General features: G+C 40.0%; 2 protein-coding genes across 5 annotated transcripts in view; one reads left to right on the top strand and one right to left on the bottom strand.

The window, feature by feature from the left end:
* Positions 1-486: 486 nt before the first annotated feature.
* GJB7 (gap junction protein beta 7) lies at positions 487-10,043 on the bottom strand. Of its 4 annotated transcripts, XM_019661701.1 has the most exons (4): positions 9,529-10,043; positions 7,292-7,374; positions 4,267-4,312; positions 487-1,479 (listed from the first exon to the last, which is right to left on the bottom strand). In XM_019661701.1, exon 4 carries the CDS (start codon positions 1,450-1,452, stop codon positions 646-648), a length of 807 nt encoding a protein of 268 aa, XP_019517246.1. In that variant the 5' UTR covers positions 1,453-1,479; positions 4,267-4,312; positions 7,292-7,374; positions 9,529-10,043; the 3' UTR covers positions 487-645. The 4 variants fall into 4 exon arrangements, with proteins under 4 accessions (XP_019517246.1, XP_019517245.1, XP_019517244.1 ...); XM_019661700.1 differs by lacking the exon at positions 7,292-7,374; XM_019661699.1 differs by lacking the exons at positions 4,267-4,312; positions 7,292-7,374.
* Positions 10,044-14,527: 4,484 nt separating this feature from the next.
* SMIM8 (small integral membrane protein 8) overlaps positions 14,528-15,087 on the top strand; it is an 8,314-nt gene continuing 7,754 nt past the window's right edge. The window contains exon 1 of the mRNA XM_019661703.1: positions 14,528-14,658. The gene's annotated coding sequence lies outside the window, so the exon portion shown is untranslated. The remainder of the gene's footprint in view (positions 14,659-15,087) is intronic.

The following is a 15,087-nucleotide window of genomic DNA, read 5'->3' on the forward strand; positions in this document are numbered from 1 at the left end:
GGAGGCCATCATATTTGTTAGGAGTGTCACTTTTATATTTTCTACTTGACAGAGCTAAGCACTTGAAAGAATGCTGTTAGTTGGATTTCTTCAGACTAATTTGCAATTAACTATTCAAACACAATTCCTGTACACACATGAACCCTGCAACAAACAACGAGGCCTCTGTCTAGTGTACACAACTGGGCACATATTGAAAAATTATTACCATATCTCCCCATATATAAGATGCTCCCATGTATAAGATGCACCTTAATTTTGGGGCCCAAAATTTGGAAAAAAAATGTGTTACATAAAGTTATTGAACTCAAGTTTTATTCATCATAAAATTCATACAACTCCTCATCACTGTCAAAACTCCCAACCATTCACTTGTCCTCATCTGTGTCTGATGACGAATCACTGTCTTTATATAATGCCTCGTCCTCAGTTCCATCTATGGCATCTGAAATGCCACACTTCTTAAATGACCTACAACCACTGTATAAGACACACCTAGTTTTTAGACCCCAATTTTTTCAAAAAAGGGTGCGTCTTATACATGGGGAAATATGGTAAATTCTTCCCAAATTACATGAAGGCTAAAACCCTTTGTTTTCTAACCCAGCCTAGGTCTTGCTTAGGAGGGATGCAGGGTTTCTTTGTTTAACCCTCTTGTTTGTCACAAAGTAGCTTTGTTCCACCTTGCTGGGGTGTGCTGATGGCCCCATCTGAATGGTGACCCTGGAGCAGTGCAGGGGCTGCTGTCTCACCACTTTCAACATACCTGAGGTTGCGGCACTCACACACTGAGGACTTGCTTCTTTTAGAGTGTTTTTGGAGACAGGACTTAATAAAGCATTTGAGAACCAAAAAGCTCAGTTCAATGAAATTCAACACAATACACAGGCATGAGGTAATCACCACGAAGAAGAGAAAGATGGTTTTCTCAGTGGGTTTGGAGATGAAGCAGTCCACAGTGTTGGGACAAGGCTTCAAGTCACACTTCATAAGGTGGGGAACACTAAAGCCACCATACAGCTTGTAAAATAAAACCAGGAAGCCAATTTCAAAACCAGTTTTAACAATAAGGCTGGTAAGATAAGTGTACAATAGGCCCCCATGCATTGTACCTAGGCTGACATAGAGTTTCTTTCTGTGCCTTTTCTCTCTATCCTCACGATAGGCTACATGTAGGACCACCAGGAGTGAAGGCGTGGAGACCATGATCAGCTGTAAGGCCCAAAGTCTAACCTGGGAGATGGGGAAGAAGTAGTCAAAACACACATTTTCACAACCAGGTTGTCTAATGTTGCACTCAAACTCTTTCTGCTCATCTTTCCACACGTGCTCTGCTGCCACCACGTAGACCAGCAAACGGAAGATGAACACAACAGCCAGCCAAATCCTCCCAATCCCGGTTGAGTATTTATTGACTCCACTCAGGAGGTCTCTGAGGAATATCCAACTCATGGCTTAGGCTCAAAAGAAGGCAAGAGTCTGCAAAAGAAAACACTTTCATCATGATTCATTTCTATTCCATTGATCCTTTATTTCTACTGTCTTGATGATGGGCTTATGGAAGATAAACTCAAATTTCTGCATTATTACAACTCTGGATGTTGAGAGATCTCTAAGAATCCCATAAAATATGCTTTCATACAAGGAGATGACACAATTGGTCCACAGATGTAGTTGATCCCATGCCCAGTTTAATTTAGAATTTGGTTGGTCACCCCCACACACTTCCCCATTTTCAAACAAATCCTTCTAGGTTATTGCTTCTCCCTAAGGATGGATGGGTTCTGTTGCTGATCTAGAAAGAATTAGATATGAGTCCCAATGTGACCTCGGTACCTTGAGATATCCCTCACATGCCAGCTTTGTGAAGTTGTAGTCTCTACTCATTTTCCCTAATTTGTCAATGCCCCTCCCCAATATTCCCTGCCCCTACCTCCTCTTATGTTCCATATCCCATAATAGCAGCTGAGCTTGCCTATGTATTGATAGTAAAATGTGAGGTTCTACAATATGAACTTCCTCAAACTCATGCTCTCTAATATCACCAAACATACTTCCATCCATGTCCAAGTTACCTTTTTTACCAAGTTTGGAGGGAGAGGCTGGTCCCCTCTTGCCTCAGGATGCTCATTCCAGCTCTATATCCCATTCTTGATCTGCCTATTTCCACTGACATTTGATTTCCTAGTTGAATGTCATCACCAACACCCAAGCACCCAAGTTGGAAATCTTGTATTCATCCTAGACTCCTCTCTCACGACCCTTTTTTAATTGCTCACCAAGCTATGATTACTCCTAAATGTCTCTCAAATGTATCTTCACACCACAACTGAAATCCCTCTCACCTTTATAGCCCTCCCACTGCTTTCTATTTTCAGTCTCATCATCTCTTCCTTTACCCTCCTCAATGCTACATAATTCTCTTGTACCCCTTTCCATCTCTTTTGCTCTCTTTCCTACGAAAGCTGATAGGAAGCAAGGGAGCCTTCTTTTCCATTTCAGTGATATTGTCTTTCTGGCACTCTCTGCTTCCATCTTGTTTATAATTGAACTCTGTGGTCTGGGCCCTGGTTTTTGTTTGTTGGGCCCATAATATGCTCAACACTCTGTTCAGTGCTTTTGAGTTTGTTTCTCACAACTACCCTAGAAAGTGGGGCTTTGTTTGCTTGTTTATGGTGGCAGTTCTGTTTTTTTTTTTTCAGATGAGAAAGCAGAATCTGAAAAATGATGCCACTTTCCCAAAGACATTAAGCAAGATGCAGAGCAGGGTTCAAATCCAATTTCCATTACTCTAAAGCAGTTGCTCTCAACTGTGGCACCATTGACATTTTAGGCTGGATAATTCTGTGTTGCAGCATCTGTTCTATGCATCGTAGGGTGTTTAGCAGCGTTCCTGGCCTGTACCAGCTAGATGCCAGTAGCGCCACTTCCCGCCCCCATTTGTGACAACCAAAAGTGTCTCCAGACATTTTCAAATGTACCCTGGAGAAATAACGCAAAACCTCTCCAGTTGAAAATCATTGCTCTTAACTCTCTCCTATAATCAGAAGATGTGGGCTGGAGCTCCAGGTCTGCCACTAAAATACTTAGTGATTTCTCAGGTGAAAACCTTGCCATTTCAGATCCTGTTTCCTATTACAAAAATTAATTACTTCTTACTTTCTTCACAGACTCAGCCGAAAGAATATCATGGTGATGGTGTGAGGGAAACCAGGGGGTTAAGGAAATTGGGATATTGTCATAACAGCATACCTGTTGGAGCACCTCACATTATCTCTTACAGAGGGAACAATATGCAGCAAGCTCACATGTTAGAGCCCTGCGGAGATGGATGAAGGTTAAAAGGTGTTTTCAGAGAAAACAAAGATAAATGTACACGGAGTATCTATTCAGCAGAGAATAAATCCTTCAATGTCCTTGGTTTCAGAACACAAACAAAATTGTATTAAATAGAAAGGATTCTCAAATCCACCTGAAAGGTTAATGTCTCCATGAATTATTAAAACAAAGCCCCAAAGATGAAAAAGAAAAAAGGTATTATGTTTCCCTATGACATGTGTCATTGGCTATGAATCCATATTACTGAAAAGGTTATTTGTGTAATGTCACAAAACATTTGAAAGTACCCTGCTGGGCATTTTAGAGAAGGGAGGGAGGAAGATGAGAGTGGATACAGACGTTTTGCTATAAGAAAAAGTGACATGTTTGAATAGAATCAGAAGATGAATGTCATCAAATGTGTCAGGATTATGACTTTCATTTGATAAAGGTCCATCCTATTTTGAAATTTTCTGCTGATAGAAAAACAATGGTTTTTCTCAGCGGGGAGGGGTGTTCCAATATTAATTCACTTGTAAAGGAGGTGGCTTAGCATAGTGGCTAAAAGCCTGGGCACAGTGTTGGACTCCTTGGGTTCAATCAAGTCCAAGTTTGTCTGTGATGATAATAGTCCTACCCCATGGGGCTCAAAACAGAGTCTGACACACGGTGGGTACTCAATAAGCATTATTATATTTTCGTATTTCTTGGTATCAAAGTGAAGTCTTCCGAATTACAAGTTAGGTATATCTTTTTCTGTAGCTCTTTTTCTGTGAAGGCAGAAAATAGGAACCTCCATATAATAGCCTTTCAAGCATTTGAAAACTGACATTATTAGCCCAAAGTTTTTATCTCAATAATTCAGATTGTCTCTTATTTTTAACAAGGGTCTTTATCTGTTTTCATAAATCAAGGATTACTCCCAATTTTTAAAGAGTTTCCACTTACCAATTTGTCTATGGTTTTCTCCTTTCTCTTAAGAAGTAGCAGTTAACTGCACAAGGAATTCAATTTGGATAATTCAGTTAGCATTTTCAGAAAGTATTCAATATTCTTAATATCAGAAATAAATTTTGAAAGTTACAAATTTCCCCCCAAATATTTGATCTAAATTAAAAGTGGGGGTGAGAAAAAGGTGCTGGAACAACCAGATTTTCACATGTGCAAGAATTAAATTGGATCCCTACCTCACACCATTTTAAAAAATTAAAATGGATCAATGACCTAAATATAATAAAATTCTTAGCTGAACACATAGGGATAAATCTTCATGACCTTGGATTTGGTAACATATTCTTAGACATGACACCAAAAGCATGAGCAACAAAATAAAAAAAGATAAATTGGACTTCATCAAAATTAAAAACTTTTGTTCATTAAAGCACATTATCAAGAAAGTAAAAAATACAACCTACAAAATAAGAAAAAAAGAATTGTAAGTCATATATCTGGTAAGGGCTTAATAGCCAGAATATATTTTTTTAAACCCCTAAAACTCAACAACCAAAGACAATTTTAAAAAATGGGCAAAAGAATAAACATTTCTCCAAAGAAGGTATACCAGTGGTCAATCCACACATGAAAAGATCATAACATCATTAGTCATTAGGGAAATGCAAATCAAAACTACAATGAAATATCACTTTACACTTACTAGGATGAGTATAATTTTTTGTTTAAGTAAAATAAATATTGGCAAGGATGTGGAGAAGTCGGAACCCTTGCACAAAGCTGGTGGGTATGTAAAATGGTGCAGCCACTGTGGAAAACAGTTTGACAATCCCTCAAAAAGCTTAACATAAAATTCCCATATGACCCAGCAATTCCACTTCTCGATATGTACCCCCAAAAAGTTGAAAACAGATTCAAAGAAATATTTGTATGCCTGTATTCATTACAGCATTATTCTCAATAGCTTACAGGTGGAAAGAACTCAAGTTATCAATACATCAACAGACGAATGAGTAAGGAATGAAGTTCTGATACATGATACAGTAAGGATGAACCTTGAAGACATTATGGTAAGTGAAATAAGTCAGACACAAATGGATAAATATTGTGTGCTTTTATTTATGTGAAGTATCTATTATAGCAAATTCATAGAGATAGAAAGTAGATTAGACATTACCAGGGATTGGAAGGAAGAAAATATGGGGAGTTATTGCTGAATGGTCACAGAGTTTCTTTTGGGGTTGAAAAAGCTTTGGAAATAGATAGTGGTAATGGTTGCACAATATTGATAATGTAATTAATGCCACTGAATTGTACACTTAAAAATGATTAAAATGGCAAATTTCATGATATATATTGCCACAAAAAAAAATGGTCCCCAAAAATGTGGGTGGAAGGAAGCCTATTTAGAACATAAGGGAATAATAGTGGCTCCAATAGCCTGAACGTTAAGGAGAACTATTTATTATATAGGGAACAGAAATAGGGATAAAAGGAAGAATAACAAAATATTAATGCTTATCTTATGATTTTATTTTTTCATGAATTTCTGTGTTGCCCATATTTTTTATAATAAGAACTTACAAAATCAGATCTGAAAATAAACCTAATTAAACAAACACTAATAAATCAGAGCTATCACTTTCATGTGTGTATGTTTTTGTAACAGTTGGGCAAGGCTGTTTATAGAATAAATGTTTACAAATCAAGCGTATCAATATACATGTGGAAGGTCACCATGTAGGAAAATCATGTGAATCCTTTTCAATCTTTCTTTCCTCTACATACATGTCAATGATTCCCCAAATTATATATTTCCAGTCCAGACCTCTCATCTCTGAGCGCCAGCTGCCTCCTTGTCATCTCTACTAGGATATCATCTCATAAACTTGAAATGTCCAAAAGGAACTCTTGCTATTGCTTACTCCACTCTCCACCTCGCCCCCATCCCATAAAAAACACTGCTCCCCCTCCAGTGTTCTTCTCTACCTCAGTAAACCCACCGCTATCCACCCAAGCGTTGAAGCCAGGAACGTGGAAGTTGTTTTTCATCTTCTCTCTGCCCCAAACCCTACATCCAGTCTATATTCAAGTCCAAAATTTCTGCCTTCAAAATGTACCCTAAAATTTTTCACTCTTTCCACCTACACTGCCACCACCCTGATCCAAGCCATCCGTATCTCCTGCCTGATACACCATCATAGCTCCTTATCTGTCTCCCCTTTACTCATGACCTCCTCCGACCCATTCTCCATTCCATAACCAGATCAACATTTAAAAACGGAGGTTATATTATGTCATTTCTCTGCTTAAACCCTGACATGGTTTCCCATCACATTTAAGGCCAAATATTTCCCTGGGCAACAAAGCCCTGCGTAGTGGCGCCTTTGCCTGTCTGTGCAACCTCATCTTGCCATCTCCAAGGCGTGCTCGTCTCCTTCCACTTCCTCAGTCTGACCCCACAAGCCTTTTGTTCCTCTGACCTGCGACGCCCTTGTCCCCTTCACCTGAGTCAGAGAGGCTTTCCCTGACCCCACCAAACTAAATTTGGTGTTCTTTGGTATTCTTGTTTATATTAGCCTCTTTTCCTTCATGGCACTTTTAACATATAATCACACACTTCTCTATATGATCAATATCTGTATAGACTGTGTGTTCTGAGAGAAGGGACTACGGTTGTCAGATTGAGCAAATAAAAGTAGGCTATTCAGTTAAATTTGAATTTCAGATAAACAATGGATAATTTTCTAGAATAAGTGTGCCCTTCAATATTTGGGATTACGTATATTAAAAAAGTATTTATTGTTTATTGAAATTAAAATTTAGCTGGGCAGTTGCATGTATTTTGTCTGGCAACCTAAGCAAGTACCTTGATTTCCCTCTGTTGCACACCCAGTGCCTAAATAACAGTGAAAAATTCTGTGATGCATGGGAACACAGCCTCTCTAATCACAGAGGCTTCCCCAGAAACACTCGGGAACACCACTCGTTCTTCTCATGTACCCAGCCTCTCTGTCTCTACCTGAATCAAGTGTCACTCCATTCTCCATTAAGTTCAGCATTCCTGTTCTGAAGGTCCCTGCTTCCTCTAACTCCTGGCTGGACCTGCGATACAGATCATCCTGCTTCATCTCTGCAAGAAAAGCTAATAGAAGATGTCCCCAACATCTTGTCTACCACCATTCACCACCACCCACTTTGGTCAGATGGTTCATCCTCCCTCCCCCGCCTACCCCCATTTTGTTAGCATCCTTGTGCACTTGCTCACACTGCTCCTCCCTCCTCTCTGCCCCATCTCCTCCTCATAGCCTTCCAAATTGTGATTTGGAAGCCCTAATTTTGTAGCCCTAAGCCTTAGCACATAAGATGATATAACATCTTAATTAGTCTCATGTAGATTGTTTCTCCCCAATGAACCTTATATGTTGCTTGGAGTCAAAGACCATGTTTTCTATTTTTTTGTATCCAACAAAAGGGTTTAGTATAAAGTAGCTATTTAGTAAATATTTATTAGCTACATTTAGCTTTAAAAAAAAATAGCAAGGGGCAGCCAGTTAGCTCAGTTGGTTAGAGCGCAGTGCTTATAACACCAAGGTTGCCAGTTCGATCCCCACATGGGTCACTGAGATGCGCCCTCCACAACTGGATTGAAACAACTACTTGACTTGCAGCTGATGGGTCCTGGAAAAACACACTGTTCCTCAATTTAAAAAAAATAGCAAAGTTGAATCTTAGGCGAAATATTCGTTCTCAAACTTCTTTGCTCTTTGTTATAGAATACATCGCTCATAAATCACTCATACATACATCATCAGTCTTCAAGGACCTTACTCTTTTCCTTGACCACACTAAGAGAATTCGGCTAAAAGATGAGATTTTAATTTTCGTATCTCTTTGCACATATCTAATGTTAATATTGATAGGAAATATCCATTCATTTCTATTTACTCAATTCAAATATTGAACTTATTGCAACAGTAGTTTTCTTTATTGGCATCAATGTTGATTCAACTTTTAATAATTTTATTTAAAATCCCAAATGGATTTGGCAAACTACACAGCCTTCAGGCCAAATTCAGTCCACTACCTGTTTTGTAAATAAAGTATTTTGGGGGGTAAACAGCCATGCCTCTTTGTTTATTGTCTATGTTTGCTTTCATGCTAAAATAGCATAGTTGAGTACTTGCAGCAGAGCTAGTATGGCCTGCAAAGCCAAAATATCTACTATCTGGCCTTTTGCAGAAAACGTTTGCTGACCTCTGATATTTACATCATATTTAAAATCATATTGGAATCAAGCTGTAGAATTTTATCTACTCTAATGAGAAACAACACAATCGGGTGTGCTCAAAAGAAAGAAAGCCAAAGGAAGCCATGTTGAGAGTGTAGCATGAGTGAAGCCTGCGGGTAGTTTGAATGGAGACAGGTGGTGGAAGAACAAACCATTCTCTGACCCACGGTGGGGGACAGGCAGGACCAACTTCCAAGAACCTGGGCTTCTGCAGTCTGTGTCTTATCCTCTTAATGAGTAGTGGTTTAATTTCAGCAAAACAATATCTTTTGTCCGCTAAATTTTAATTACTGTTATTGGTTTTGTAACATTTGATTTTTTTTTTTTTGGTAACTATAGTTGCATAAGAACTATAAGTCTAAGGATTAGCCTGTAGGTGTAAAGTTATTTTGCATCTAATTTTAGGTTTTATGCATGTAAATAACAGTATACTAAAAAAGTAATTTGTCAACACTGAGGGTCCATGAGTAGTGCTGGGTAGAATGGTACCCACACAGGCTGTCACATGTACATACACATGACTTGCCTGGTATTTTAATTTCTTGTATGAATAAAGGCAGTGCCATTTTTAGAAGATCCCCTTTTAGGAATAGTGCAAAGGTTGTCCTCAAGCCACACAGAAAGGGCCATGGAAAGGTCCTGGGCTGTTCTTCTGCGTCCCCACTGTCCCACTCATTCACATCAGCCTCCACTCTGTGCTCAGGCCAGGCTTTCTGACTTGGCCACAGCCTCCAAAAGCCCTCAAGTCAATAGCATATTCCAAATGGGCAACATTACTTAGAGGCAGCTTATCCACAAAGGGCATCTGTGATGCAATACAAAACCAAATTTGTCTAGGTTTATAATAATTAGGATTACTTCGGTCACTGAAACATTTTGGAAAGAAGTAATGACTACCCAACTATAAGAAATGTTACTTTTCCCATTAAATAATCAAATCATATCATAAGGAAATAAGCTTAACTTACCTCTTGACAAATATGTTGAGATTAAGAAGAGATCTGGGCAGTTGCACATTCCATTAAAAAAACCATAAGTTGATTATATTGTTTCCCTGAGACGGAACTAGTTCTTTACACTCAGGGAAATGGAGTCTAGTGGTTTCCAAGGTAGTATAAGCGAAACAGGTGTAACCCGATCATTTGTTTTGGCTCATAACTTAGATGAAAATTCTTGTGTGTCTGCTGTTTAAAATATATGTTATAAGAGAACTGAAACTGGGAAGCCGAATTCAAAGCCACTCACGTACACACAGTTCATTGAACATCCCTTTTTAGAAAACCTTGTCATCTGCACAAAGAAGCTGGAACAATGAGAGCGTTTCATCTCTTTAAATGATTTTCCAAGGTTATTAATCAAAGCCCGTCTACAAAAAAAACAATAGGCCAAAGAACAATTTAAGTCAGCTTTGATTAGCTTATTTCAACTTCACTATGTCCTATTCTTAGAAACCCAGAAAGTAAAAAGGCATCGTAAAAATCACTTTCCAAAACCTAAGCAGCATTGATAACAGACATTTTCTATGTATAGAACAGAGAGAGAGAGAGAGAGAGAGAGAGAGAGAGAGAGAGAGAGAGAGAGGAAGTACTTTATCTTTTTATGGAACCATGTCTAGGTGTGAATTTGGCTAAAATTAAAGACGCGTAGAAATGAAAATGAAATCCTGCCTCTCTTGGAATATGAATAGCTTAGAAACAGAATTTTACATTTGGAAATCATATTAGATGTCATGAAATTTAATGCCTTCATTTTAAAGACAAGGAAACAGAACCACAGGGAGTGGCCTGCCTCAGGTCCCAGAGCCAGTACAGGAAGTGTAGAATAGAACTGGGGCTGAACCCAAGTCTCAGAGCTCCATCCTCAGCACTGTGATAGTCACCTCTGAAGAGCACGTGAATATCAGTGTGGGTTCTCTCATACTTCCCTTAACATTCATGACCTTTACAATTATTCCAGGTATTCATATATGCAATCCAAAATTCAAAGAAGAATGCCGTTTATTTTGAAAAATCATCAACTTACATTATTAGTTATATTGCTGGGTCACCCTTCTGCATACCCAGTAAAGCAAACCTTGTTTGGTTTGGTTTATTTATAGAGATGCCAGGATCCCAGAATGATGGCACAGTTTCCAAAAGGTTACTATCATGATAAAATCCCAAAGCCTTGTCTCTGCAATTGATCAGCCCTTCGAATTTCCACTCCTTTGTTTATAATTAGCACTTAGCAAACTTCATCCATGGTCTTAAAACATTACCTGTTTGTACTGAGACACTTTCTGCAGGAACAGTGGGACTGAGATAGTTTGTTGCTAAGGCGACCTTCAGGGTGGCCTTCCTGAATCCCCAAGGATCCCAGCTTTCCTCTAATGTTGGCAAGAACCCAAACAAAGTTAGCATTAATGACCCAATGTTGGGGGAGTCATAATTTTCTAGACAAAGGTCCCAGTCCTCCAGGATCTTGCAGCACCTTGCACAGAAACGAGGGGAGAGAGAAATTGCCAGGTACAGGGGCAATCAGGAGAGGCTCTATAGAAGAGGTGGAATGTGGTTTGGATCTTTGTGGAACGAGAGGCAGCAACATGGGTGCATTGTGAACAAAGTGTCCCTGCTCAACCTGACACTTTCTCAATTACATGTATGACTCTTTCTCAATTACATGTATGACTCTTTCTATGCTTTTGACAAAGATTTAGCTCTTCCACTTCCATCTTGTTGTTTTTTAATAAACAAAGACTGCAAAAAGACTACTACTATACTGTAGTAGAAATAGCATCATCTTGAAGTCAGAAAGCTAGGGATGGGGAGAAAGAAGAAGACAGAACTGGAAAAAGAATGGAACAAGTATTATAAACCTTGTTCTCCTGTGTTCCTTTAGGATGTGGACTTTGATAGCTTTCTCTTCAGTGTGAGAATGTGTCCCTGTAGAATGCCAGCAAGAAGCAGAGCCCAGAGCAGACTGAGACAGTATAAGCCAGAGCCTCCAAATGTCCATGGTGTCCCCCTGGATAAACTGCACAAGGGTGAGGGCTGCAGGAAGACCTGTCTAGGTGATCGCTCTGTCACGAAGGACCACAGAGTTGTGTTGAATGCAGATGCCATATGAGAATGTGACTATGGGTTAACATCTTAGCTGGCTGCAGTGATGGAGGTATTAGCACTGCTATGCACTGGGAGCCATCAGCCCCACAGCACTGTGCTCAGAAGTTAGCCTTTATAGTTTTACAGCATGATGTCTCTTCCAAGGGAGGTCAGGAGTCTTTCCTGCTCAGCTGAGACACTGTTGGAGCACTGTGTTTTGTTCTGGCCTCAGCTGGACCTTTGACAAGCTCATGTGGATCTAGAAGACACTGATCATGGTAGAGAGGGTGTCTCTGAACATATCATATGAAAAAGAATTGGAACGGCTGGAAGTGTTTAGCATGGCAAAGCAAGGTCCAAGGGAGTTATCAGAATTTGGTGTCAATTCTATTTCAAAAAAATTTTTTTTTAAACAGTAGAGATCCAATAGACTCTGAGTTCAGACAGGCCAGAGTTGGAATCCTGGACCTATTTCTTACTTAATTTTGTGGCCCTGCTCAAGATGCTGAAGTCCTCTTAGCCTCCATTTTCTTGTCTGTAAAATGAGAAAGGCACTCCTTACTTCAGGGTTTTTATAATGTTCTTAAATGAAATAATAACGGCTCAATAAATGGTAGCTGTCATTGTCTTTGTTTATTAAAAACAACACTGACCATGAGTTGTGAGATTTCCTGTCAAATAAGTGGCACCTGAAATGAGAGAAATATGCATAGACTTGAAAAACAAACAAACAAACAAACAAACAAACAAATTACCTTTTGTGCTGGGCAGCAAAGCACACATGGGAAGCACTTGCCTCCACTTCTCAGAACAATTGCTTTTCAGTACAATTTGTGAATATAAGATGCCTACATGGAGAAGGAAGTACCTGTCTCCTCCTAACAGCAATTCTCAGTTACACCAGGAGCTTGTAGGAGATTTCCACCATCTAGAACAATTCCAAAAACACAATAAATATTGCTTAATAATGACTGACATTTGTAATATCAAGTGCTTCTGAGGTTTCACATTTGGGTAAGAAAAGGTTGAAGGGCTCTGGGCCGTAACGTGCCGCTGCTTATTCTGGTACCATAGGTGATGCCTCCATCCTCTAACTAATACAGGAAAGGACTGAGGAAAAATGCTCCCTGGGTACAGATTATCTGAAGGGTGCAGGAAAGGTCATATTTTAACACCATTTCTATATCTCAAACGAGTTTTCAACATTTTTAAAATGAAAATATAAGCATTGTCTCTTGATTTTAACCACTTTTTAAAATTAACTTTATTGAGATAACATTGATGACATAGAAATTTCGGGTGTACAACATTATAATTCCATATCTGGATACCACCGCGTGCTCACCACCCAGAATCTAGTTTCCTTTCGTTACCATGTATTCAACCCCTTTTACCCAATTGCCCTTAACCAATGTTTGAATCAGTCTTTTCTGGCTGGACTCAGGGTGTGACGGAGCCCTACAAAGCCTTAGCTCCTGGCCCCATCCAGACGCCACCTCTCCTCCCAGATCATTGAAATAAATGTAAAACACATTACTATAATTTTTAGAAGAGAACATAGAAGAAACTCCTCACAAACTAGGGATAGGCAAATATTCTTAGAAATGATACCAAAAGCATAAGCCAAGAAAATAGAAAAAAATGCATAATTTGGACTTCATCAAAATTCAACACTTTGGCTTTGCAAAAGGCCCTGTCTTTTTTATAATGGCCATTCTACCAGGCATGAGGTGCTATCTCATTGTGCATTTTGATATGCATTTCCTGATGATTAGTGGTGCTGAACACTGTCTCATGTCACAAATAGCTTTTAAATTAAAGTTTAACTTATTTTGTCAGAAGGTTGCCTACTAATACCAGATAAGTATTGACAACTTCAAAAAATGAAAACTCAAATCAAATATAAAGTTAATTTGGCTTGAGAGAACAACTTTTAAATTCAAAATCCATTTGCTAAAGCATTACATTAAATCCATGCCAAGATCTGGGCACCTACTAGTGTAACTATTTTGTTTGTTTTAACATAACTTGTATCCCAGCAAACTTCAACATCAGGAAAATATGTGTAAACCTGGATCCATATCCCCCCCTTTTTTTTTTGAGGTGGTATCTCATTATGGTGTTTTTTCTGTTTCTAAAAAAAAACCCCCTCTTTGTTGTTAAATGGGTGGGGGAGAAGGTGAAGGGATCAGAAACAGCAAATTAGTAGACACAGTATAGTCACGGGGATATGAAATACAGAATGGGGAATAGAATCAACACTGTTGTAAAGATTATGTAACGTGCCGGATGGGCACTGGACCTACCAAGGGGTCCATTCTTGTCACAACCATAGCTACATACATAGCTTGCATCTTGGCATCTCAAGGCACTTAATAGAATGGCAGAATATTAACTGTACATGAGTGACTGTGCCCCTAAAACGGGAGTAGGAGGAGACCAGCTATAAGCCTTCTTTCCCAAATCAAAATACTTTTGCCTTCCATTAAATAAACATATATTTCTAGGTGATGTTTCCTTTTATTTATACAGAAAACACACACACGAAACTGGAAGGTTATTTGAACCTGAGAAGCTGAAAATTAAAGGTAAAAAAGTAATACACCCCCCCCCCAAACCCGCCTTTTGCAAACAATGAACTTTAAAAAATGAAAACTCAAATATAAAGTTAATTTGGCTTGAGAGAATAACTTTTAAATTCAAAATGCATTTGCCAAAGCTTTCCATAAACTCATGCCAAGATCTGGACACCTGCTACTGTAGCTATTCGGTTTGTTTTAATATAACGTGTATCCCAGGAAACCAACATCATGCCAACCCGTCCGGACGGACACGAGGTCCAGAGAGGTACTGGGTGGAGCGGCGTCCCCACCACCCCCGCCTCCCTGCGACTCAGCCTCCGGGCGGTAGGGGCCGTTGCGGCGCGGAGGCAGCCGGCGAGCCTGGCCGCTCTCTCCCGCAGGCGGAGGAGACGAGGTGGAGCGTCGCCGGCGCGGAGGTTAGGCGACCCCGCGACAGGTGAGCGGCCAAGGGTGCTGGGAAGTGGGGGGCAGGTTGGTCGCCCTACCGCGCGCTGGCCCCTGGCCTTAGCGGGCCTGGCCGCCCCGCGGGCCTCACTCCCAGGTGCGTGGGACTTGGCGACAGTCTTATCAAGCACCCCGAGTCCTCGCCACTCCGGGAGCGACCTGAGCCAAGTCTCGGGGATCTGACCCCACAGTGCCCATTGTCCGCCCCTCACATTCCAGGACCCACCCACCCCCACTCTGGTCAGAGCCCCCATTCGGGGACACGTCCACCCTAAGAAGCCACTTGTTCCTGACAGTTTATTGGTGTCCCAGCTCACTAAACTCTCCTATTTAGGGAAAGTTGGTTTCACCTGTGGCGCCGCTTGTGTGTGTGTGTGTGTGTGTGTGTGTGTGTGTGTGTGTAACTTAACAGTCAAGTGTT

The sequence above is a fragment of the Hipposideros armiger genome, unplaced genomic scaffold (genome assembly GCF_001890085.2).
Source record: "Hipposideros armiger isolate ML-2016 unplaced genomic scaffold, ASM189008v1 scaffold_358, whole genome shotgun sequence".
Classification (NCBI taxonomy): domain Eukaryota; kingdom Metazoa; phylum Chordata; class Mammalia; order Chiroptera; family Hipposideridae; genus Hipposideros; species Hipposideros armiger.